The 20,687-nt window shown below is 67.7% G+C and overlaps 3 protein-coding genes across 3 annotated transcripts; 1 reads left to right on the top strand and 2 right to left on the bottom strand.

Annotated features, from left to right (window-relative positions):
* Nucleotides 1-26: 26 nt before the first annotated feature.
* Nucleotides 27-3,108, bottom strand: CHLRE_07g339000v5 (uncharacterized protein). Its single transcript, XM_001692329.3, has 6 exons — nt 2,863-3,108; nt 2,565-2,688; nt 2,061-2,121; nt 1,687-1,797; nt 1,163-1,225; nt 27-868 (listed from the first exon to the last, which is right to left on the bottom strand). The coding sequence occupies exons 1-6, from the start codon at nt 2,981-2,983 to the stop codon at nt 323-325; spliced, it is 1,026 nt and encodes a 341-aa protein (XP_001692381.2). The 5' UTR covers nt 2,984-3,108; the 3' UTR covers nt 27-322.
* A 444-nt stretch (nt 3,109-3,552) lies between these two features.
* Nucleotides 3,553-11,988, bottom strand: CHLRE_07g338950v5 (uncharacterized protein). Its single transcript, XM_043064320.1, has 5 exons — nt 11,905-11,988; nt 11,551-11,659; nt 10,885-11,386; nt 9,599-10,758; nt 3,553-9,433 (listed from the first exon to the last, which is right to left on the bottom strand). Exons 2-5 carry the CDS (start codon nt 11,648-11,650, stop codon nt 4,059-4,061), a joined length of 7,137 nt encoding a protein of 2,378 aa, XP_042922888.1. The 5' UTR covers nt 11,651-11,659; nt 11,905-11,988; the 3' UTR covers nt 3,553-4,058.
* Nucleotides 11,989-12,158: 170 nt separating this feature from the next.
* Nucleotides 12,159-20,684, top strand: CHLRE_07g338900v5 (uncharacterized protein). The gene is made up of 15 exons (XM_043064319.1): nt 12,159-12,372; nt 12,501-12,599; nt 12,883-12,959; nt 13,238-13,372; nt 13,832-13,928; nt 14,473-14,655; nt 15,009-15,145; nt 16,231-16,437; nt 16,887-17,043; nt 17,454-17,611; nt 17,850-17,965; nt 18,455-18,592; nt 18,964-19,081; nt 19,296-19,371; nt 19,695-20,684. The coding sequence occupies exons 1-15, from the start codon at nt 12,243-12,245 to the stop codon at nt 19,862-19,864; spliced, it is 1,998 nt and encodes a 665-aa protein (XP_042922887.1). The 5' UTR covers nt 12,159-12,242; the 3' UTR covers nt 19,865-20,684.
* The last annotated feature ends 3 nt before the right edge of the window (nt 20,685-20,687 follow it).

Genomic DNA, 20,687 nt, shown 5'->3' with positions numbered 1-20,687 from the left:
GGTAGGCATCAGCATTGAAAATGACGCGACCGGTCGACTCCCCAGTCCCCTCATGCGCGATCGGGCCCCGTTTGTAGCCCCAGTCACGTCCCCCTGCGGCTCCCCGCCCCCTGAGCCGCCGAGACAACAACTGCTTGCCCTCAACTTGCCATGATAACGCAGAACACCTACTTTGAGTTTCACGTTTGCATGATATCATGTCCTCTGTGGAGAAGACAGCCAGTGCATGAAATGGGCCCAGCATCCAACCTCCGGGCCCATCCCCGCGGCCCATCTCCAAGACTCCAACTTGCCCTCACACGGGGGCATGCGACGAATGCTCTCATGCCTTCTCCCCATCCGTCGGGCCTGTGAAACCTCCCTCAACTTGCTGCGTCGAAGCGGCGCTACCTCCTTCCCGTCCTGGCCCTAGCCCCACGCTTGAAGCGCCCGCACCGCCCCCCGCCGCCGCTTCTGCCCCATCCATGCCACCACCTGACTCCCCGCCGGCTGTGCTTGCAGCCAGCCCCGGTGCTGCTGCCGCCGCGCTACTGCCCACGGACGACGGCTGGTCGGATACAGCGCCGGCACCTGCGCCGGCTGCCGCAATGCTGGCACCATTGCTGCTGCTGCTACTGCAACTACTGCTACTTGCGGCAGAGCTGCCCGCAGTGCTGGTGGCTGCTGCTGCCTCTGCTGTCGCTGCCATTGTTGCTGCTGCTGATGCTGTTGATACTGCTGCTGTTGTTGCTGCCTCTGTTGTCGCTGCTGTCGCTGCTGCCGCTGGCATGGGCGCCTCTTGGCCCTCCTCCTGCTCGGCGGCCAGTGACGCCGCCAGACTGGCCGCCGCAAACTGGCGCATGATGCGTGCGTTAGCGCCTTGCATGTCCTGGAGGGCGGGAGGGAGGGAAGGAGGGAGGGAGGGAGGGAGGGAGGTGGGAGGAAGGGATGGACGTGGGCCCGGTTCAGGCTGCGTGTGTCGTGATTGCCGTAGGTCGACATGGGAGGATGGCAGGCACACCTCATGGGCAGACAGCACACGTGCGCGCGAGCGGGCGCCGGCAGTACTCGCTTGTCATCATCGTAACAGCCCCGGCAGCTTGTTGTTTCGGCTGGACGAAGTCTCTGCTGCTGCTGTTGTGGTGGGTGTTTACGTGTAGACGTCCGGCTTTGGGCACCGCACCTTGACGCTGACGCGCTGCAGCTGGTCCCACTCGAACGCCTCCTCGCAGTAGGCCTTGCGCACCTGCGCAGAGTGGAGGTAGGTCGGGAGTGCATTGCAGGGTGGTGGGTGAAGGTAGCCGAGGTGCCAGGGGGGTCGAGGGGCGCAGTTGGCGCGCGGACATCACGAGCGGCTGCACCAAGCAATAGCTGGAGCCACCGCCAAGCCGCAGGTGGGCCCATTGCTGCGGCAAAATAGCGCGCGGCACTCCGCATGCTGCGGCCCACCCAGCCACGCTGGAGCCCAGCCCGCCCAGGAGCCCAGCCCAGATCAGGAGCCCAGGCCAGGCCACCCCCCACCCCAAGCACGCACGTACACGCACACGCATACGCACACGCACACGCAGTCGCAGTCGCACACGCAAACGCACAAGCACGCGCAGTCGCACGCACAGCAGTCGCAGGCGCACACACACACACACACACACACACAAACACACACACACACACACACACACACACACACACACACACACACACGCTCACCTCCAGCAGCCTCAGCCCCAGGCTGCTGTTCCTGCGCATAAGCTGGGTCAGCCAGGCGTCGCCGTCCTTAAGCGGCACGTGCTGGAGGAAGTGGTGCAGGTCACCCGCGGCCTGTGGTGGGTTGTACATGCCAGCCAAGGAGGGAGGAGAGGGGTAAAGGAGGGCTCATGGGGCCGAGGAGGCAGGCGGCGAGGCTAGGAGCAGGCGGCGGTGGGGGCGGGGAGCTGGGTAGGGCGAAACTGGAAGGGACACGGGGCATGGGGCGGAATCGGTACCCTTACCCTGGGACGACAGCCGCCTTTGAAAGCAGATAGCGAAAACATATTGGAAACGCAACCCGGAAACGCAACCCAGAAACCAGTGCCCTGGCATACCTGTGAGTCGTAGGCTCCCAGTGCGCCTCTGCCCGACCCCTCCAGCTGCGCAAGCACCACCCTGTGGCCAGAGGCACGTGGTCAGCCAGGTCCCACGCCGCACGCCCGCGCAGTGCGTCAGGCAGGGTGTGTTCGGGTGCGTTGCCAGCTGGCGACTGCTACCGCGCTACTGCCCTCCTCCGTCAGGGCACGCCGGAACACATCACTCCCCGGCTCATTGGACCAGAGCTGAGGCACGCGGTTCAAATCCGCGTGACTGCGCCATAACGCTTCCCGCTACCAGCCGCGGAAGAGGGCGAGAGCGGGGCCAGCAGGCCCTGGTGTCTGCCTGCCTCCCCGAGTGCCTACCTGGCTCTGGATTTTGGTAACGCGGTACTGGCAATGGGGCCGGGTAATCGTTTGCGCGGGTGATGTAGCTGCATCTTTCATTGGCGCCTGGGCTGGGCGTAACTTGCTTTTCGGGACTACGCCAGCTTGCCCCTTGCCCTGTCCCATCGCTCCTACCTGGCCGCCACAAATGTGAAGAAGGTGCGGAGGATGTCCGAGGCCTTGCGCTCGGGGCTCACACCCCCGAAGCTGTCCGATGGGACGTACATGCCACCTCGTGAGCGCACATCACGGCGGCAAACTGTTGCATGGGTGGAGGGTACCGGTAGTCAGGGTACAGCGCCCAGGGTCGGGGGGGCGGGGACAGCGGCCAAGTCAGGTTCGGGATGTCTTCTCGGAAGGGCCTCTGTTCCACGCCCGTGCACGCGCAACTTGACGGTAAGAAGCACTCATTGAGACTCAAGCTATCTCTTACTTTGCGGCCTTGGCGCAAGGACGAAAGGGCGCGCATGCAAGCCCCGATGTTCACCAGTGTCGATAGCCCGCTCACGCGAGCTCTTCGGTGGATGCGCAATGCCTCCTCTCAGTGCCAGCATAGCGCCGTTGTGAAATTTAATCCGCCGAGTTCTATCCTGGGCTCCTGGCGCTGTTGTAGGATTGCGTCAGTTATTCTTTGTGGCCCGTCACGTCTGCATATGCCGTGCTCCTGACTTTGGTAATCAGGTCCAGGTGTGAGGATAAACGGGTAGGGCCCCACGGTTGTGGATCCTCCCTGGATCCAGAAACGCGCTGTGGCACGACAGGAGTGGGGTCGGAGCGACGTCCGGCGTTCCCCACTGCTTCCCAGTGCTGCCATGGGCAATAGCACACGAGCCTCTAGTACGTTCCAGTGAGCACGCCACAGTCGCGGCCAACCGTGGATCCAGCAAGTTGAACATTATGCAACTGTCGCCCGCGTTACCCCAGTTCCAACGACGGCCAGGGGAGGCTGGCGGCGTGCAAGGGCACGCATGGGTGCACTGACGGGCTGTTGCTACTGCTGGTGGGTTTCGTGCTGCAGTAGGCTGCAGTGCAAGTGGACTGACCTCGACAGGCCAGAGACGTGCGTCGGCGAAGTAGCCGGTCACACCTTGGACACGCGGCAACACGGAGAGATGGGGGCCGCTTACAGTGGAGGTTACATACATACAAGGATCGTCGTGGCTGTCTTGCCTTCTTGCAAGGGTCAAAATCTTCATAGGCATGGTGAGGCCACACCGGGGTATGGGGTCCACTGAAGCGTCATGATACGGTAAGCTGAATACCCCTTGTCCGTCTTTACGCATGGACGCAACAACAAGCATACGTCCTGTCGATCGTGTATCGGCACCAAATAGAGCTGCGCAGTTGTTCTGTAGCCAAGGGTAGCAAACCAAAGCACATATGTGCCTGCCGGTCCTGGCATAGCGCTCTGACGTCCGCCATGTTCTCCATCCACAGTTACAAGTCGCCGCAACACCTCTTGGCACCCTTTTTATTGTCGTCAAAGGATTGCCTTTCAAGGCCACCCCTACACACAGCTCAATAACCCTCTACAACAGGCATGTGCCCGCCCCTTACACATACATGTTCGAGTCCTTGATGAATCCACGTGGTCATGCTGTCCTCAATTCCGCATTTCTCTTTCGGCCCTCACGGGACCGGCTGCTTCACGACAGCCGGGGCAGGCCCTCCGCTGTTGAGGTAGGGATCAAACTCCGCAAGCGACTTCTCATACGCATCCAGGTCAATCGAGCCGCTGTCATGATGGCTGCCACGGGCGCAACCGATACCGCTGCCGCTGCCGCCGGCGACGCTGATCGCAGCCACAGCCGCCACTGCCGCTGCGGGGGGATCGGCTGCAGCGGGCGCAGCGGGTGCCGCCACCGCCTGCTGGACGGCCGCCGAGGCAGCAGCAGCTGCCGGTGTGGGGGCGTGGGAGGAGGCGGGTATGTCCTCAAATGCAACGGTGGCGTCCCAGCCGGCGCCCGCGGAGGTCCGAGGGCTGAGCGCGGCCTCATACACCAGCAGTGCGGCGCCTGCAGCAGCTCCAACCACAGGTGCCGCCACCCCAGCCACCGCCACCGCCATGACCACCTCCTCATCCCGGAAGGCCGACGGCTCCTCCGCGGCCGCCTCCGCGGCGACCTCCTCCACCTCTTCCGCCGTCAGCACGGACTCGAAGGCACCGCTGCAGATGCCGCTGCCGCCGAGGTCTCGCTGTGAGGCGGGCGCCTTGAAGGAGCTGGACATCCGGTCCCGCCCGTCATCACCACGCGCAGTCACCGCTTCCACCACCGCTTCCGCCTCTGCCACTGCCTCCGCCGGCGGTATCCCGCAGCCCGGCGCCACCACCACCTCCTGCGTAGCCCCCGACGTGCACTGCTCATCGACCAGGCCGCCGGACACCCGCCCAGCGACGGTGCCCGACGAGAGCTCCCCCACTGACGGTGTGGAGTGCAGCACCGCGGCCACCGCGGCACCCGACTCAACCAGCGGCAGCGTGAACGGCGCCACGGCGCGAGCAGGCGAGGCGGCCGGCGCAGCCGCAGTCGGCAGCGGCGGTGGCAGAGGTGGCGCCTTGGTGGGCGTGGTGGTGGCTGATGGGGATGGGTTGATGCCGGCGCCGGATAGCCGTGCCGCCGCCAGTGCCGAGTAGGAGCCGGGAGGCGGCGAGTGCGCACGCTGCCGCAGCGGCGAGCGGCCCACATCGCGCGCGCCGCCGCCGCCGCCACCGCTCAAGCTGACCCGGCGGCCGCCTTCTGAGGGCGCTGCTGCGCCGCCACCGCCGCCAGAGCTGCTGCTGGCGCGCTGGCCGCTGGCGGCGGCGCTGGCAACCGTGGGCGCCGCGTAGTGCGGCGGCGGCGGGGCGGCGGCGGCCTGCTGCGCGTGCGCCTGCTGCGACAGCGACAGGCGGACGTAGCTGACGCTGCGGCTGTCGAGCTTGGTCATAGCCGGCGCCTCAGAGCTCAGCGTGGCTTTGAGCGGCTCGCTTGCGCTGGCACCGCTGATGCTGCCGGCCCCGTCGCCGCCGGCTGCCCTGTTGTCGTCGGAGGCGGCGGTGGAGGTGCGGGAGAGCAGACCAGAAGCTGCCTGCTGCTCGCGGTCGAACTCGCTCACAGCTGTGGAACCGGAGCAGTGCAGCACAACGTCGGAGGCCGCGGCAGCGGCTGGAGGCTGCGGCACGTCGGCTGAGAGCGCCTCACTGATGGCCGACTCCAGCGTGCTCATCTTCACCTGCACCTTCACGGCTGGGCCTGGAGCAGCAGCCTGGCTGGCCATCGCCTCGGTCGCGGCGGCGGTGGGGGTGGCTGTAGCGCTAGCGGTTGTGGCGCAGTAGGGCTGCGGCAGCGAGCTGTCGTCCACGGCCTCCGCCTCCTCCTGCTGCTCCTCACCCCCGTCCGCCTCATGCTGCTCCTCCTCTTCTGCCACCTCCTCGTCAGCCTCTCCTGAGCAGTGGAAGCTCTCATCCTCAGGCACAGCCTCCGCCTCCAGTGGCTTCACCGCCACCACGGCTCCTGCTGCCGCCGCCTCCGCCTCCGCCGCACCCGCCTCTGCTGCACCTGCGCTGACCTCCTGCGCCCCCGCCGCCGCCGCCGCTGCTGCCGCCGGCGGCGCGCGGGACAGCAGCTCCGCCAGGCTGATGGCGGTGGCCGCGGGCGGCGTGGCCGGCCGCTTCAGCAGCAGCTGGTAGCCCCTGGACGCCTGCTGCTGCTGGTGCGCCTGCCTGTGGTGCGGGTGCTGCTCCTCGAACACGTGCACATCCATCACCGGCACCACCACAGCAGGCGGCGGCGGCAGCGGCCGCTGTGTCGCCAGCACCTGCGGCTTCGGCGCCTGTGCCAGCGCCTTGGCCGCATCACCGCTGTCGCCGCCGCGGCCCAGCACGTTTTGCTCAACCTCCATGCCGCGACTGATCAGATCCATAAGCTGCGAAAATAGCTGCGCCTCTGAAGGGCCAGAGGCGGCAGCAATGGAAACGTCCTTGCCGGCCTTGTCCTTGCCCATCGTCACAGCCGCGACGGCGCCTGCATCCTTGCAGCTGCTAGCAAGCGCTGGCCTCCTCGACGGGCTGGCGGCGTCAGGCGCGGGCGAGGCCGCCCCCGGGGGCATGCTGGTCGGGGTGCCGGCACGTGAGTAGCCGATGCCAGCGCCAGCGCTAGAGATGAGGGAGGTGAGGTCCAGGGACGAGGTCACCGGCGCGGCGGCGGCAGGGTCGCTCTGAAGCAGCAGCCTGCTCACCGCCCGTCCCGTGGTGCCCAGGGGCGGTGACGCCGCCGCCGCCGCCGCCGCCAGCGAGGCCGTGGGGTGCACGGGCGCCGAGGCGCGGAGCACCGCCGCCACGGCCGGACCTACCTCCAGCGTTGTGTGGCCAGCCGGCGGCCCCGCCGCCGGCGCCGCCATAGGTGCTGCTGGGCTGGACGACGCCGCCGCCATCGCCGCCAGCGGTGGCGGCGACGACAACGACGGCGACACGCTGGGCCGCGGCGGCGACGGGCTGTTGCGGGACAGCAGCGGCTTCTTGTACGGCGGCTGCCGTACCAGACCGAAGTATGAATCCACGGAGGCACGTGCGGCGGCGGAGGCGGAGGCGCTGCCGGCGGCGGAGGCGGCGCCGGCAGTGTGGGGCTCGCGAGGCGAGATCACAATGCCGATGGAGCTCGGCAGGGCGGGCGCGCCGGCGATGCCAATGCCGTTGAATGCCAGGGCGCGGCCGCCGTGACGCCACTCGGGCTTGGCAGCCGAGCCGGCGGCAGCAGCAGTGGCGCCGGCGCCGGCGGCGGCGGTGGCGCCAAAGGCCGGGCTGGAGCGCTGCGCCTGCAGCAGCAGCGCCGGCACGCCTGGGGACACCTGCGGCTGACTGGCCACTGCCGCGAGCGGCGGCGCGTTGGAAGCGCCGGTGGCGCGCTTGGGGTTCTTGACGCGCCGGCGGCGGCGCCGGCGGCCGCCACCGTCCGCTGCGCCGCCTTTACCACCAGGCGTCATCTGCACCGCCGCTGTGCTCGCGCCGCCTGCGCCTGCGCCCGCTGCAGCGGCTCCGTTGCCGCGGGCGCCAGCAGCGCTGCGGCGCCGGCGGATGGAGGCGACGCGCGCCGCCACCGCCCCGTCCGCGGACAGGTGCTGCTGCGGCGCCTGCTGGCTCTGGCGGCCGCGGGCGGCGTCGTCGGCCTCGATGGCGGCCTGTATGGTCTCCAGCATCTCCTCCAGAGGCAGCGCCGCCAGCTTCTTGGCGTCCAGGTGCGCTAGGCTGCCGCCGGTGGGGTGTGTGGCGCGCGTGCGCTTGCGGCTGTAGCGGCCGCCGGTCAGCGCCGCCACGGCTGTAGCCACCGTTCCGGCTAGCGGCGCCTCAGAGGGTGCAGAACCGGCGGCAGCGGCAGCGGGCCGCAGCGATGGCGCGTCAGAGAAGAGCAGCGGCGGCAAGCCCGCTCCGGGCACGGGCGCGGCTGTGGCGTCACCAGCGGTCACGTGGTTGGGCGAGGCGCTGTGGGATCCGCCCCCAGCGGCGGCGGTCGCGCCCGCGCCAGTGCCGGGTGCGGCGTCCTCGTAGGCCATCGCCGCCTCGACCGTGGCACGGCGGTCCCGCGCGCCGCCAGGGCTGAGGCGGCTGCGTGCAGCCGGCGGGTGCGCGCCGATGGCGGTGCCGTCAGAGATGGCGCGCTGCAGGCGCTCCGCGCTGTGACCGTGAGTGCTTACTGGCGCGGCGGAGCCGGTGCCGGTGCTGGTGCCGGTGCGGAACTGGCCGCCGCGGCCCGCTCCCGCCTCCGCGGCTGCTGCCGCCAAGGCGCTGCCCGGGCGGGAGGCGCTGCGGGCAACCTGGCGATGGGAGCCGCGGCTGCTGCCCAGCGGCGACGCCGCCGCCGACGCCGGCGCGGCGCCGCCGGCAGTGGCGGGGCCCATAGCGGCGGCGGCGGGGTTGCCGTCAAAGCTGCGCATGATGAGGGAGGAGGGGCCGGTGTCCGTGGACGCGCGCAGCGGCTGCGGGCCATTGCCGCTGTAAGAGGCGCCGCCGCCGGCGGGGCTGGCGAGCGCGTAGCCGCCGCGGCGTGAGGCGACGGCGCCGCCGGGAAGCGGGCTGCGCTGCTGCGGCTGGGACATGGACTGCGCTGGCGGCAGCAGGGAGGAGGAGCCCACAGAGGCCATGGCTGCAAGGCGGCTGCTGCCGGCCGCGACTGGGGCGGGCGCAGCAGCGGCGGCGGCGGTGGTGCCAAGGGGCGAGCGCGGCGACGTGGGCACGGAGGCGACCGACGCATCGGAGCCGAGCGGCGCAGCGCCGGACAGGCCACCGGTGGCGGTGGCGAAGGCCGGGTCAAACTCCGCAGGCATGGGAATGCCCGGCGCTGCTCCGCGCGTCTTGCCTGGCTCGCCGCCGGCTGCCGCCGCGTCGATATTGATGGGGAAGGACGCCGGTGCGCCGGTGCCGACGCTGAGCGACCGCTTCAGCAGCAGACCGCCGCCATCCGACAGCACCGGTTGCTCGACAGCAGCAGCGGTGGGCATAGCGGCAGGCACGGACGCCACCGCCGCGCCAGCGCTTGCGCTGCCGCTGCTCGTGTTGCACAGCTGGCTGCCCTTTTCGCCTCCGCCGCCGCCAAAGCAGGAAAACAGCCGCGCAAAGAAGCCCCGCTTCTTAACCTCTGCTTGCTTGGGCGGCTGCGCGGCAGGCGGCGTCTGCTGCCTGCCTTGCGACACCCGCTGGCTCAGCCGCCCAGACTGGCCGGCGGCGGCGGGAGCTGCGTCGCCCGCCGCCGCAGCCGCCGCAAGCGCGGCCGTTGCCTCGGCTGCGCGGGCGGCTCCGGCCACGGAGCTGACGGAGTTGGGCGCGCTCTGGCCGCCCGACTCCTCAGGGATGGTCCTGTCAGACAGGTTGTTGTCAGCCATGCCTCGGAGCAGGCCGGCGCCGGCGCTGGCGGTGGAGGGGCGGTCGCCAGCGGAGGGCCGCTCGCCTGTGGTGCGGCGGCTTGTGGCGCCGCTGGCGGGCGCGGCGGGGTCCGTGGCGGCTGAGGCGCAGCCCTGCAGGCGCGACGATCCTGCGCAGGAGCACCAAGCCGCACATGGAGTGTGTGTAAAAGCCCGGCGGGCAGTCAGGGCAAGGCCATCAAGACAGGTAGCCGCCGCCGCCGCTGCCAAGACGCACTGTCGCACTGATGCAAACAGCGTGGAAGGAAACACAGTGGCTTGTCATACGCTCTCACCTTGCAGCTCGGCGTACGTCAGCGGCCGCCCCGCCGCGACGCGCAGTGAGCGGTTGGACAGCGTGCGTGTGGCGTGTGAGCGGCACAACCGCTTGATGAGCTCCCGGGCGCCGCCGCCGCCGCCCTGCGCACCGACGGCCGCCGCGTTCAGGTTGTTTGCGCTGCTGTGGCCCGCGCCAGCACCGGTGCCGCGCTGCGCCTGTGTCTGGCCTGCGGTGTTGCGGCCGCCGCGGGAGGAGGCGCCCTCGCCGTCGCTGACGCAGCCGCCGTCCTCCACATCCGACGCCGCCGCGCCGCAGTCCTCCTCCGCCACCTCGTCGGCGTCGGCAGGGAGGGCGCCGGCGCCGGCGGCGCCTGTGGGGACGAGGCCCCCCGCGCTCATGCTGCTCTGCGGCAGGGGCGCGCGGGCGGAACCCGAGGGGTAGGAGCAGCTGCCAGGCTTGCCGCTGCCGGCGCGCGGTGGCGGCGCCAGCGGCGGCGCGGTGGCCGCCGAGGTCGCGCTGCCGGTCGCCGACGGCGCGCTCGAGTGCGGCAGATGCAAGGAAACATCGGAAGGCAGTGTGCTTGCGCCACCGTTGCCGCCGCCGCCACCGCCACCACCTGCGGCGCCGACGCTGGCCAGCTCGCGCGGGCTGTTGCGGCGTGAGTCGCCCGCGGCAGCTGCCGCCACCGCCCTCTGGGCCATGGCCGCGGTCAGTGAGCCCGCCGCCGGGGACTCGGCTGCGCTGGCGGCCTGGGAGCGGGCGTCGGCGGCGCAACCTGAGCGAGGCGCGTCGGCAGCGGCCGCGAACGAGCCGTCCAGCGACGCGCGGACCTGTGGCGGCCGCGGTGGCAGAGCCGCGGTTCCCGCCGGCGTGACCGGCGAGGTCAGGATGCCTGCGGCTGCGGCTGCTACCGGCACCGCCGCTGTTGCTCCGGTGGCGGCGGCAGCCGCTGGGGCGGCGGCGCCCTTGCTGTTGGCGGCCGCAGCCGCCGCATCGGCTGGCGACATGATGGCTTCCAGCAGCGCCAGTGCAGATGGGTCCAGGTCCGACAGCGACGCGTCCAGCGCCAGGGCGGCGATGACGGCCGACGTGGCGGCGCCCGCGGTGCGGCCGCCTGCGGCTGCGCCCTTGCCGCGGGACTGGCCGGCAGCCTTGCCGGTTGACGCCCCAGCAGCCCTGCAGGTGACGGGGACAGCCGTCAGGAGAGCCCAGCCGAGACAGGTGAAGCAAGATAGGTCGTGGTTAGATAGGCCGTGGAAGCGCTGACAGAGTATTTAGGCTCTAACAGGCTGCGGCACTCACTTCGCGTCGGCGCCACCGGCGGCAGTGCCCGCCGCGGCCTTGCCTGCAGCTCGGGCCGCTCCTGCCGCTGCAGCCGCGCCAGCCCGGCCCCCAGGCGAGGCAGCGGCCTTGCTGCCCGCCGGAGACGAGGCTGTGGGTGGAAGGCCGCCCGCCGGGCCCGCCCCTGGGGACCCCGCCGCCGCCGCGTACGCGGCTCGCTGCGTGTGGCGCGAGGCGTAGCCGCCTGCTCCTGCCGCCTTGCGGCCCGGCGTGGTGGCCGCCGCTGCCGCCGCCCGGCTGCCGCCCGCGAGCAGCTCCTCTACCTGCTCCACTGTGGAGCAAAGCTGCTGCTGCTGCTGCTGCTGCGACTGCTGTGGTTGCTGCTGCTGTTGTTGTTGTTGTTGTTGTTGTTGCAGGCTCCTGCGCACAAGCGCGCTAGGCGTGTTGGCGTAGGAGGGCGAGGGCCTACTAGCGGCGCCTGGAGGCTGGGTGCCGCGAGCCCCGAGCGGTGACGACTTGGTGTCTGTGGTTGACGGATAAGGGTTCAAATGGAAGCCAGTTGCTAGATGCATGTGCAGCATGAATGCGGGGTCGCGTATCCAGTCGCGCGTTTTGAGTGAAGGCATGCGGCCTGGCAGGACGGCATGTGCCCCGAGTAGCGCTAGCACGATTAGCAACCCAACCCACCATAGCTTGGCCAGGGTCCAAGATCGGCTGCGTATATTTCTTGGAACGCCAGCTGCAGGCGCTCTGGGCCTTTTGGTTTTGGACCGCCCGACGCGGACATCGTGCCGACCTGCGCACCAGAGCCGAAGTGCACCGCGACACCGCGACAGTAAACCTTACAGTTGGTACTTGCGGTTATAAGAACTCATTTGATGGGCCGGTTTTCTCAACAAGCAGCAGCTACGAAAGGGCTACGCGACTGGGAGCTTCGCCTGTAGCTAACCCGGGTGTAGCGCACGCGTAGGACCGAGCATTGCCAGCGTCCATGCGTTAGTACTTCATGTTTACGGTTGTTGCTTACGGGCTGTCACTCACCCTTTAGCGCGTCGCCGCGACTGCGTGGCCCTTCGGAATTCAGTGACGGTTCACGTCCATCGCGGCATGAGAGCTCTAGTCAGATACTATCAATAAAGTATATGTAAGTCAGTCAAGTGAAGTAGCTGTATTACGCGCCAGTGGCAGAATTTCTCCGACTCTGGTCGTTGACTCCCATGCAGCCCATCGGCGGGCGACTGGATTCACAGGACGCATTTGAAGTTTCGGGAGTACCCTACTTCATTACATTTATACATGTATCTTTAGGCTTCATTTAACGAGCCCATTACGCAGACTGCACTTTCTGACTTTGCTTCACGAGCGAAGCTGCGGCAGGCATGGCCGCAGCCAAAGTCCTATTCTCAGGGGCAGTTGAGGGGGATCTGCCAGGGCTCTTCAAGAAGGTGGAGACGGTAAATAAAAAGAATGGCCCGTTCGAGGCGCTCTTCTGCGTGGGCCAGTTCTTCGGTAAGCAGGTCTAAAGTAACATAAAGGTAGCGCAATGCCGTGACGGCATGTCGCTTGGGTCAGGGCGCTCCCTCGCCGCCGACACGATTGGAACTGGCGCCATCTTCGGACTTGCTGCGTGCGTGTAGGGCCCGGCGCCGACACCGACGAGCCCAACGATGCGCTCGTGGCGTACGTGACGGGCCAGGGGCCCATCCCCGTTCCCACCTACTTCATCGGGGGCTTCGGTGAGCAGCTCCGCAAGCGGTGCAACCAGCCGCCCATGGTTCTGGGGCTGCCGGACTGCTATTGGAGTGGGAGAACGACGTTGGCGGCCGCGAACCTCCCCCTGCGCTCCACATACCCCACGCGTGCTTCAATGGTTTCGGGCACAGCACCCACATCATCTCCTCCTCCGCGCTTTGTGGGCTGGCTCCAATTCATGCGTCTCAGTTCCGTGGGGTCTGGAGCTGAACCTTCCCTCTTCCCCCGCCGCCCACCGCCGGCGCTCTCATGATTTCACACGGGCAGGTGCGGGCAGTCACGCTATTGTGGAGGCGCTGCCGGCCGCCAAGGCGCCACTTAAATACCTGGGCCGCTCAGGCGTGGTGGGTGCCGCTGCGGCGCGGGCGCGGGCAGTGCGAAGGTGGCTGCGAGTCTGGGCCTGCGTACGGATGTACGGTACCCGGGTGCGGGGGTGCAACTGTGTGGAAGTTAGGGAGTGCGGTGCGGAGCTGCTATGCGGCAGGCTTCGCGTGCCGTTGTGCAATCATCGCCACCACCACCACCACCACCACCACCACCACCACCAATTACACATACATGTTTAACTGCACACTCATCACACACCGAACACACACGTACACAAACAAATCTGCTCTCGCAGACGGTGGTGAACGGCCTGAACGTGGCCTTCCTGGACGGCACCTACAACCACGCCGTGTTCACGGGCCGCGGCGAGGCGCCGCCGCCCACCCCCGTGTGCCGCCACTACACACCCGACGACGTGGGGCTCCTCAAGGTGTGTGCGTGTGTGTGTTAAACATAAACAAACGGAACAATTCCGTATGTGTGTGTGTGTGTGTGTGTGTGTGTGTGTGTGTGTGTGTGAAGGGGTGAAGTGGCGGGGGCGTTGCCTTGTGTGGCCTGTCCGAGACGAGAGGTAGGAACGCTAGGACGGTGGGGGGGGGGGGCAAGGCGTGGAGGGGATTGAGGGGATGAAGAGGACAGCGTGTGGGTAGGGTGTGTGGAGGCCAGGGCTTGCGTGGCCCCCCTCCCTCCGGGGGACATATGGTACACGCGCCTGCGCAAACGCACGCGGCTGTTGCGTTCGGTGCGGCCCCTGTACACGCCAGCTCACGTGCCCCACGCCTGCCCCTCCTCCTCCGCCTGCTCCCCCTCCCCTCCTGTTCCATAAGGAATCGATTCAGAGTTAACCCCTCCCCCATCCACCCGCTCCCTCCGCCTCCCCCCCCCTCAGTCCCAGCTCAAGGCGCTGGAGGGCGAGGTGGACGTGCTGCTCACCTGCGAGTGGCCGCGCGGCCTCACCACAGGGCTGCAGGGCGAGCTGCCGGCAGGTGCGTTGGCCGGGAGGGCCGGGGGCGGGAGGGCTGGGGGGTGGAGGGCCAGGAGGGGGGGCGTGGGTGCGTGGAGGCGTGGGTGCGTGGAGGCGTGGGTGCGTGGGCTTGCGTAAGAAACGGAATCTATCGCGCGAGAGCTCCTCAGAGTTACTTGCTGATACTTACCGCTACCGAGCGTTGTATTGCCATGTGCATGTGTGTGCATGTGCGTGTGCGTGTGTGTGTTGTGCGTGTGCGTGTGTGTGTGTGTGTGCGTGCGTGCGTGTGTGTGTGTGTGTGTGTGCGTGCGTGTATGTGTGTGAGCGTGTGTTTCTGTGTTAAAAGGGCACAAGGGATGTCGTAGTTGGGGGCAGCTTTTGCGTGGCCAGGCGTTGGGCCAAGGTTGTGCGCGTGCCGGCTACGGGCGGCTGCGGCCCGGGGGCTACGAGCAGGGGCGTGTGTGCCCAGTGTGCAGCACGTCGGAACCGCACAAAGCCACCCTCCCTCCCTCACCTGCCCTCCCCTCCCTCCCCTCCCCCCTCCTCCTCCCCACCCGTCCCAGGCTACCGCGCCGCCTCCTCGGGTTCCAACATCGTGTCGGAGCTGGTGGCGCTGGCGCGGCCGCGATACCACATCGCGGGCGGCGAGCAGCTGGCCTACGCGCGGCCGCCCTTCAGCCACCGGGACTTGGGCGCGGGGCAGCGGGTGACACGATTCGTGGGGCTTGCGCCCATGGCACACCCAGGTGAGGGGGGCGGCGGGGGTGAGGGGGGGGGGTGATGGGGGTGGGCGGATAGGGCGTGGTGGATGGGGCGCGGTGGGTGGGGCGTGGGTGAGGGGGGCGGCAGATGGGGTGCATGACTCGCTCCCTACTCCCTGGGAAGGGTTCGGGGTTTGGTGCGCCTGGGATGTGTCGGCAGGACTGGGAGTGGCGCAATGGAGGAGGGCCAACACGCGCCCAAGTCCTTTCTCCCGGCTCCCTTGGCTCCGCCTGCTCCTACACGCCCTCCCCACCCGCCGGATATCTGCTCTTTATTCGCCACTCCGTCTCCATGATCGGCCATCCATCTCCCCCCCCTTCCGCCCCTCCGTCTGCAGCCAAGGCCAAGTCGCTGCACGCGCTGGGTCTGACGCCCGCCTCCGCCCTGGAGCCGGAGGCGCTGGGGGCGGTGCCGGAGGGGTGCACGCCCTCGCCCTTCGAGCTGAGGCAGGCCAAGAGGGACCAGGACGAGCTGGTGCGCGGGGCTGTGTGTGTGTGTGTGTGTGTGTGTTTGGGGTTGCAAGGATGTTTGGGAAAGCCTCCTGGCGGGGCTCGTAAATACCGGCCCAACTAAACCAACCCAAGCCAGACTAGCGGAGCACAGGCACAGGCGACAGTTGCAAGCGATGGTAGAGGGGGCGGGGTGCGTGCGGGGGTCTGGCGACTGCCACTGCCCGACCACTGCCACTACTACAGGCAGTATGAAGCGGATCAATGACGGGCGGCCACACCTGGGGGAGTTCACCTTGACCTGCAAGGGCTGCGAGCAGGAGCTGCCCGTCAGGAAGGTGATGCCGCACCTCAAGTCCTGGGACAATGGTTCCAACACCTTCAAGAAGACCGTGCTCTTCCGTTTCAAGTGCAACAAGTGCACAAAGTTCGCCACGTACTCCAGCAGGTGCTCCAGCGCCTTCTCCCTGGGGAAGGAGTACGTGGCGAACTTTGTGCACTTGTTGCACTTGAAACGGAAGAGCACGGTCTTCTTGAAGGTGTTGGCACCAGTGTCCCAGGACTTGAGGTGCGGCGTCACCTTCCTGACGGGCAGCTCCTGCTCGCAGCCCTTGCAGGTCAGGGTGAACTCCCCCAGGTGTGGCCGCCCGTCATTGATCCGCTTCATACTGCCTGTGGTAGTGGCAGTGGTCGGGATTAGCGGACAGTGGCTGCTGTTACACACATTAGGAGTTGTGATGTTGAAGCCCCAACCACCCCGGAGCGACACTCACCCATAGCCGTCGCCACAATGGACTTGCCGTCCGCGTCGTAGCCCTCCCGGGCCATGGAGCTCTGACCGCCCTTCTCATCTGCAGGGGCCGCGGGGCACCGCACGTTACTCGCCGGTCCGCAGGCACGACAAGGGTGTTCAGATGGATGTGCGGGGTCCCGTCCCGCCTGCGATGTGGCGTCACTACGGCAGTGCAGGAGAGCTGGCGAGCTCCCTTAGCCATCCAGCTGACGCCAGCTACCGGCATCGGGGGATGCACTGACGCACTCGCCCCCTAACTATTCATTCCGCTCGGCCTCCACGGCTGCCCCTCCCTCCCCCTCTCCCTCCCTCGACAGACCGCGCCCTCCGACTTCAACCGGTGGAGCGGCGTGGGCCCGGGCGGCGCTGCCAAGAAGCCGCGCCGCGAGGCCGCAGCCGCGCCGCAGGCCATTGCGGGCCGGGCTGACGTGCCACGCGATCCCTGGAGCACAGTGGTGGTCAAGAACCTGCCGTGGGCGGCGGGGGAGCCGGAGATCGTGGCGTTCTTCGCGCAGGCCGGCAAGGTGCGGGCGGCGGTGCGGGCGGCGGGGGCTTGGGGCAGCTTGATTCACGTAGGGGCTGGGGAGATAGTGCCCATGGTTTCCGGATATTGGGGATGGGTAAGGACTGCCGGGGGCTAATGGGGATGGGACAGGGACTGCTGGGGACTAATGGGGATAGACAGGAAATGGGGGTTGCTGTGGTATGGGCGTATGATGGGACGAGATTGTAATTGGGACGGAGGTTGGGGAAGGGGGCGGCGTGTGGGTTTCAGGGGCGCACAGGGGCTTCCGCATCCACTCGCATCCACTCGCATCCACACCCAACGCGCCCACAACCATACTGCTGTGTGTGTGTGTTAAAAATACGAAACGAAAGCCCGTCCAGACGCCGTCCCCGTCCCCAACTTAGCAAGTGTTACTTACTTACTGTGTGTGTGTACGTGTGTGTCGTTGTCTCCGTGTGCTCTCAGGTGGTGAACGTGTGGCGCGGCACCAACGCGCGCGACGGGCGCGTGCAGCACTTTACGCACGTGCAGTTCGAGGCGCGCGAGGGCGCGGAGCGGGCGCTGCGGCTGCACGACACAGACATGGGCGGGCGGCAGGTGGTGGTGGAGCCGTCCACAGCGGGTGAGCGGGCGCGTGTGTGTATGGAGAGGTGTGTGGGTTGGCGCACGAGGTGTGTGTGGGTGTGTTGGGGGAAGAAATGTGTGGGGGGGGAGGTAGATACCATCAGGACCGCAACGAGTGGGGATGGCCAAGTCCGGAGGCCCGGGCTAGCCCGAGACCCAATAGAACCAGCCAGCCCGCGGCGTGCTGGGGTGCGGGGCCTGTGATGTGGCTTGAGGGGGTGAGGGCTCCGTGCTGTTGGGTTTAGGTGATGTGTTGGGATGGGGGGCCGGCTGCTTGGCCAAGATTGGCGCCGTGAGAGCAGGTGATGTGATGTGATGTGATGCGGGGCTAACTGTTTGCATGCCGAATCCCCTCCCCACTCCCCGCCTTCCCCCATGGCCTGTGGCATCATGACGGCCTCACCACAGGCACTGCGGGCATGGGCCGGCATGCGCGCGATGCCGAGGGCGCCGGTGGCGGCGGCGGCGGCGAGGCGGTCGTTGCGGGCAAGCCCGTGGACGGCTGCTGGTTCTGTCTGGGCAGTGTGGCGGCGGACACAGAGCTGGTCGCAAGTGTGGGCGAGGAGGTGGGTTAGAGGGGGCGGGCGAGGGTAGTGCTTTCACCATTACTCCCAGACGTAGAAATCAGCACAGATAGCGATTAGGTGCGAGCACCAGGCGGGCCGACGAGTCCTTGCAGTCTGCCCTGGAGTGCCACCCCTCCGCCCCCTGCGCACTTGACTTCCTTTGCCATACTCCATTGGCTTATCTCCGCCCGCTGCCTCCGCACCTTCTCTGTACCAATCCTTGCCCCCCCGCCCGCAGGTGTACCTGGCGCTGGACAAGGGCCAGATCACCGCCGAGCACGTGCTGCTGGTGCCCATCGACCACCACCCCTGCTCCGTGGCGCTGTCGCCCGGCTGCTTCGCCGAGGTGGAGCGGTGAGGCCGGGGGCCGGCGGCGGCGGGGGGGTTACATTCATGATTCATTAAGAAGTTAAGTCGTAGCGGGGGGCGGCTGCGGCTGCGGGGAGGAAGGGAGGGAGGGTGGGAGGGCGGGACGGTTGTGTGCCCGGTCCCGCATCATCATCAGAAAGCCCACCCAGTCACGAAAATGCGACACGAGCGCGCCAGTAGTGGCCTTCAGTCTCGTTCATGTGGTCGTGGCCGTCGGTGGGCCGTAGGGCAGGTCCCGCCAGGCGCCAGCTCAGGGAGGGAAGCCACACGAGGGTGCAGGCCCAGGGTGGGCGCAATGGCAGTGGCGGGGCAGTGCACGTGGTGACACTAGCATCCACCTGAGCACCTGCACACGCCTGTACATGCCAGCCCTGAGCATGATACGGTACTCTGCACCCACGCCCTGCGCCCTTCCCGCCCCGCGCCCTGCCCTGCCCTGCCCTGCCCTGCACGTTCGTACGTTCGTACGCGCAGCTACGTGTCGGCGCTGCGCTCGCTGTACGCCAGCCTGGGCCGGGAGCTGGTGGCGTTCGAGCGGCACCTGTCCCTGCGCAACAAGGGCGGGAACCACTGCCACATAAACGTGCTGGGGGTCACGCCCGAGGCGGGGAGGTAGGTGCGCGCGGGCGCGGGCGGCGGGGGCGGGGCGGGGTGGCAGGGCGGGGTGCGGAGCGGGGTGCGGAGGGTGGGGGTTAACTTTGAACCAATCCCGTAAGGAAACGGGGGGCTGGGGACGGGGCAGGTTGAATGGAAGCAAGCGCGCAGCAGGGCAAGGCATACTGGGTATGGCCAGATACGTGTGTAGATACGTGTATAGGGGAGGTGTTCGAGGCGGCGGGTTGAGGGGGAGGTTGAGCAGCGGAATGGCAGCATGCAAGTGGCGGGGCAGGGCAGTCTGGGCAGACTGGGGGAGTGTTGGGGAAGGGGTATGGCCGTGTGGGTGCCAGCGACCCACCCCTGCGCCCGCGCACCGCCGCATGCAGACGCGCCGGCGAGGCGTTCCGCTCCGCCGCCGCCGCCGCCGGCTACCAGCTCGAACACATCCCCGCGCCGCCACGTGGCACCGGGCCGGACGAGCTCCTGAAGCAGCTCAAGACGGCGGTGAGTGGCGCACACAGTCAGGCAGCAGGGGGTTTGAGCTTCCCGGTCTTCTTCTCGCCGTCACTGCTATCACTGATGGTCATGATGGTGTGTGTGTGTCACTGGTGTGTCACTGACGTGTGTCCTTGGTGTGTTTCTGACGTGTGTCACTGACGTGTCACCGGTGCGTCACGACTGTGCGGTGCTGCTGTTGCTAATGTTGCTGCCACTGCAGGTGGGTGGGCCGGACAGCGAGTACTTCATGGCGCTGCTGCCGGACGGCTCGCGGCTGGTGCGCCCGCTCATGAGAGGTAGGGGGGAGGGGAGGGGGCAGGCGGCGGGGGCAGGCGGGGGCAGGTGGGGGGGGGGGGTGCTAGTGGGGGTGGGGGTGCTAGTGGTGGGGGTGGGGGTGGGTGAGGGGCTGGGTGGCAGGGGTGGGCGCGTGTGTGACGGGCGCGGCTGTGGCAGGGATGGGGCGGGGCAGTGCAGTGCTCGTGTAGAGCCCAGGTGCGCGTGTGCATGTGCCGCCACAAACCCCTCCGTCGCCTTCCTAACAATCATGCCTAGACCTGCACCCCCTCCTTGAACTCAGCTATTCAATGCCTCCAACTCCTCCATTCCGCCATCCTGCCAGGCGAGCGCTGGCCCATGGCTCTGGGGCGCGAGGTGCTTGCGGACCTGGCTGGGGCGCCGGAGCGGGCGTCTTGGAAGGCCTGCGCGCTCACGCCGGAGGAGGAGGCGGGCCGCGTGGAGCGGTTCAAGCAGCTGTTCAAGCCGTACGACATAATGGCGGGGGAGGAGTAGCGGGCAGCTAGGGGGAAGGCGTGGGGTCTGAGGCTGGGTTTGACACGCACGTGTGGCGGCACGGTCGAGTCCGGGGCGGGAGGTGGTGTGGGCGCACGGCCGCCGGCAGGAAGCGCGGGGCACGGGCGCACAGCAGCTGGGCGGAGGAGTGTGTGGGTGCTCTGTTGGCTGGGGGCGGGGGCTTGGCATGTGCGGTTGGGATAGCTGGGGTGATGGATGGCGGAGTTGCGCAGCAGGTTGGGTTGCTGACGTGTGTGGTGTGCGGGCGGCGTTGATGCGGCTTTGGCATGGGCATTCATGCGTGGAGCAGGCGCAGGCGCAGGGCAGGTTTGCGACAGCTGCGACAACTGCTGAGGCTTGCTGTAGCCACGCATAGGAGCATCTGCGAAAGTATACCGTATTGCGTTGAGGGTCACATGCTGCGTCAAAGTGGCCTGCTGCCTGTTGACTGCCGTGCGGCACGGCACGGCATGGCACGCCACGGGGTCGGCGCACTGCGGTTGGTTGATGTGTTTGTGGGCTGGTCACAGGACCCTAGGACTAGAAGCCGCGCACGCTGCTGCACGTGTCTATCTGTTGCGCGTGTGCACACGTACGGCGGTCGGGAGGGCTTGCGGAGCAACTCGCCTGTTGACATCGGCGGCATGTGTGCGTTGGTGACCGCCTCAGCGGGTGAGCATGATCACACACGGCAAGTCCCAAGTACTTCCTTGAGTTTTCTCCGAGACGAGCCTCTACGCTGGCTTATCGGGTGCCCCTCAATCCAAGCGAAGTCTCTGTTCATGTGATCTAAGCTTTTAACACATCATTGTCATCAATGCAA

The sequence above is a fragment of the Chlamydomonas reinhardtii genome, chromosome 7 (genome assembly GCF_000002595.2).
Source record: "Chlamydomonas reinhardtii strain CC-503 cw92 mt+ chromosome 7, whole genome shotgun sequence".
Lineage (NCBI taxonomy): Eukaryota > Viridiplantae > Chlorophyta > Chlorophyceae > Chlamydomonadales > Chlamydomonadaceae > Chlamydomonas > Chlamydomonas reinhardtii.
Note: the sequence above shows the minus strand (reverse complement) of the source record. Positions and strands in the feature narration are given on the sequence as shown.

Excerpts from the sequence above, each read along its gene's own strand:
- CHLRE_07g339000v5 (XM_001692329.3), bottom strand. The coding sequence starts at position 2,983 with ATGCTGGCACTGAGAGGAGGCATTGCGCATCCACCGAAGAGCTCGCGT. Across the intron at positions 1,798-2,060 it reads TGGGAGCCTACGACTCACAG|GCCGCGGGTGACCTGCACCA; the intron begins GTATGCCAGGGC and ends AACCCACCACAG. Across the intron at positions 1,226-1,686 it reads TGGGGCTGAGGCTGCTGGAG|GTGCGCAAGGCCTACTGCGA; the intron begins GTGAGCGTGTGT and ends CACTCTGCGCAG.
- CHLRE_07g338950v5 (XM_043064320.1), bottom strand. The coding sequence starts at position 11,650 with ATGTCCGCGTCGGGCGGTCCAAAACCAAAAGGCCCAGAGCGCCTGCAG. Across the intron at positions 11,387-11,550 it reads TGGACCCTGGCCAAGCTATG|ACACCAAGTCGTCACCGCTC; the intron begins GTGGGTTGGGTT and ends CGTCAACCACAG. Across the intron at positions 10,759-10,884 it reads GCCGGTGGCGCCGACGCGAA|GGCTGCTGGGGCGTCAACCG; the intron begins GTGAGTGCCGCA and ends CGTCACCTGCAG.
- CHLRE_07g338900v5 (XM_043064319.1), top strand. The coding sequence starts at position 12,243 with ATGGCCGCAGCCAAAGTCCTATTCTCAGGGGCAGTTGAGGGGGATCTG. Across the intron at positions 14,656-15,008 it reads TGCGCCCATGGCACACCCAG|CCAAGGCCAAGTCGCTGCAC; the intron begins GTGAGGGGGGCG and ends CTCCGTCTGCAG. Across the intron at positions 17,966-18,454 it reads TGCTTCGCCGAGGTGGAGCG|CTACGTGTCGGCGCTGCGCT; the intron begins GTGAGGCCGGGG and ends TCGTACGCGCAG.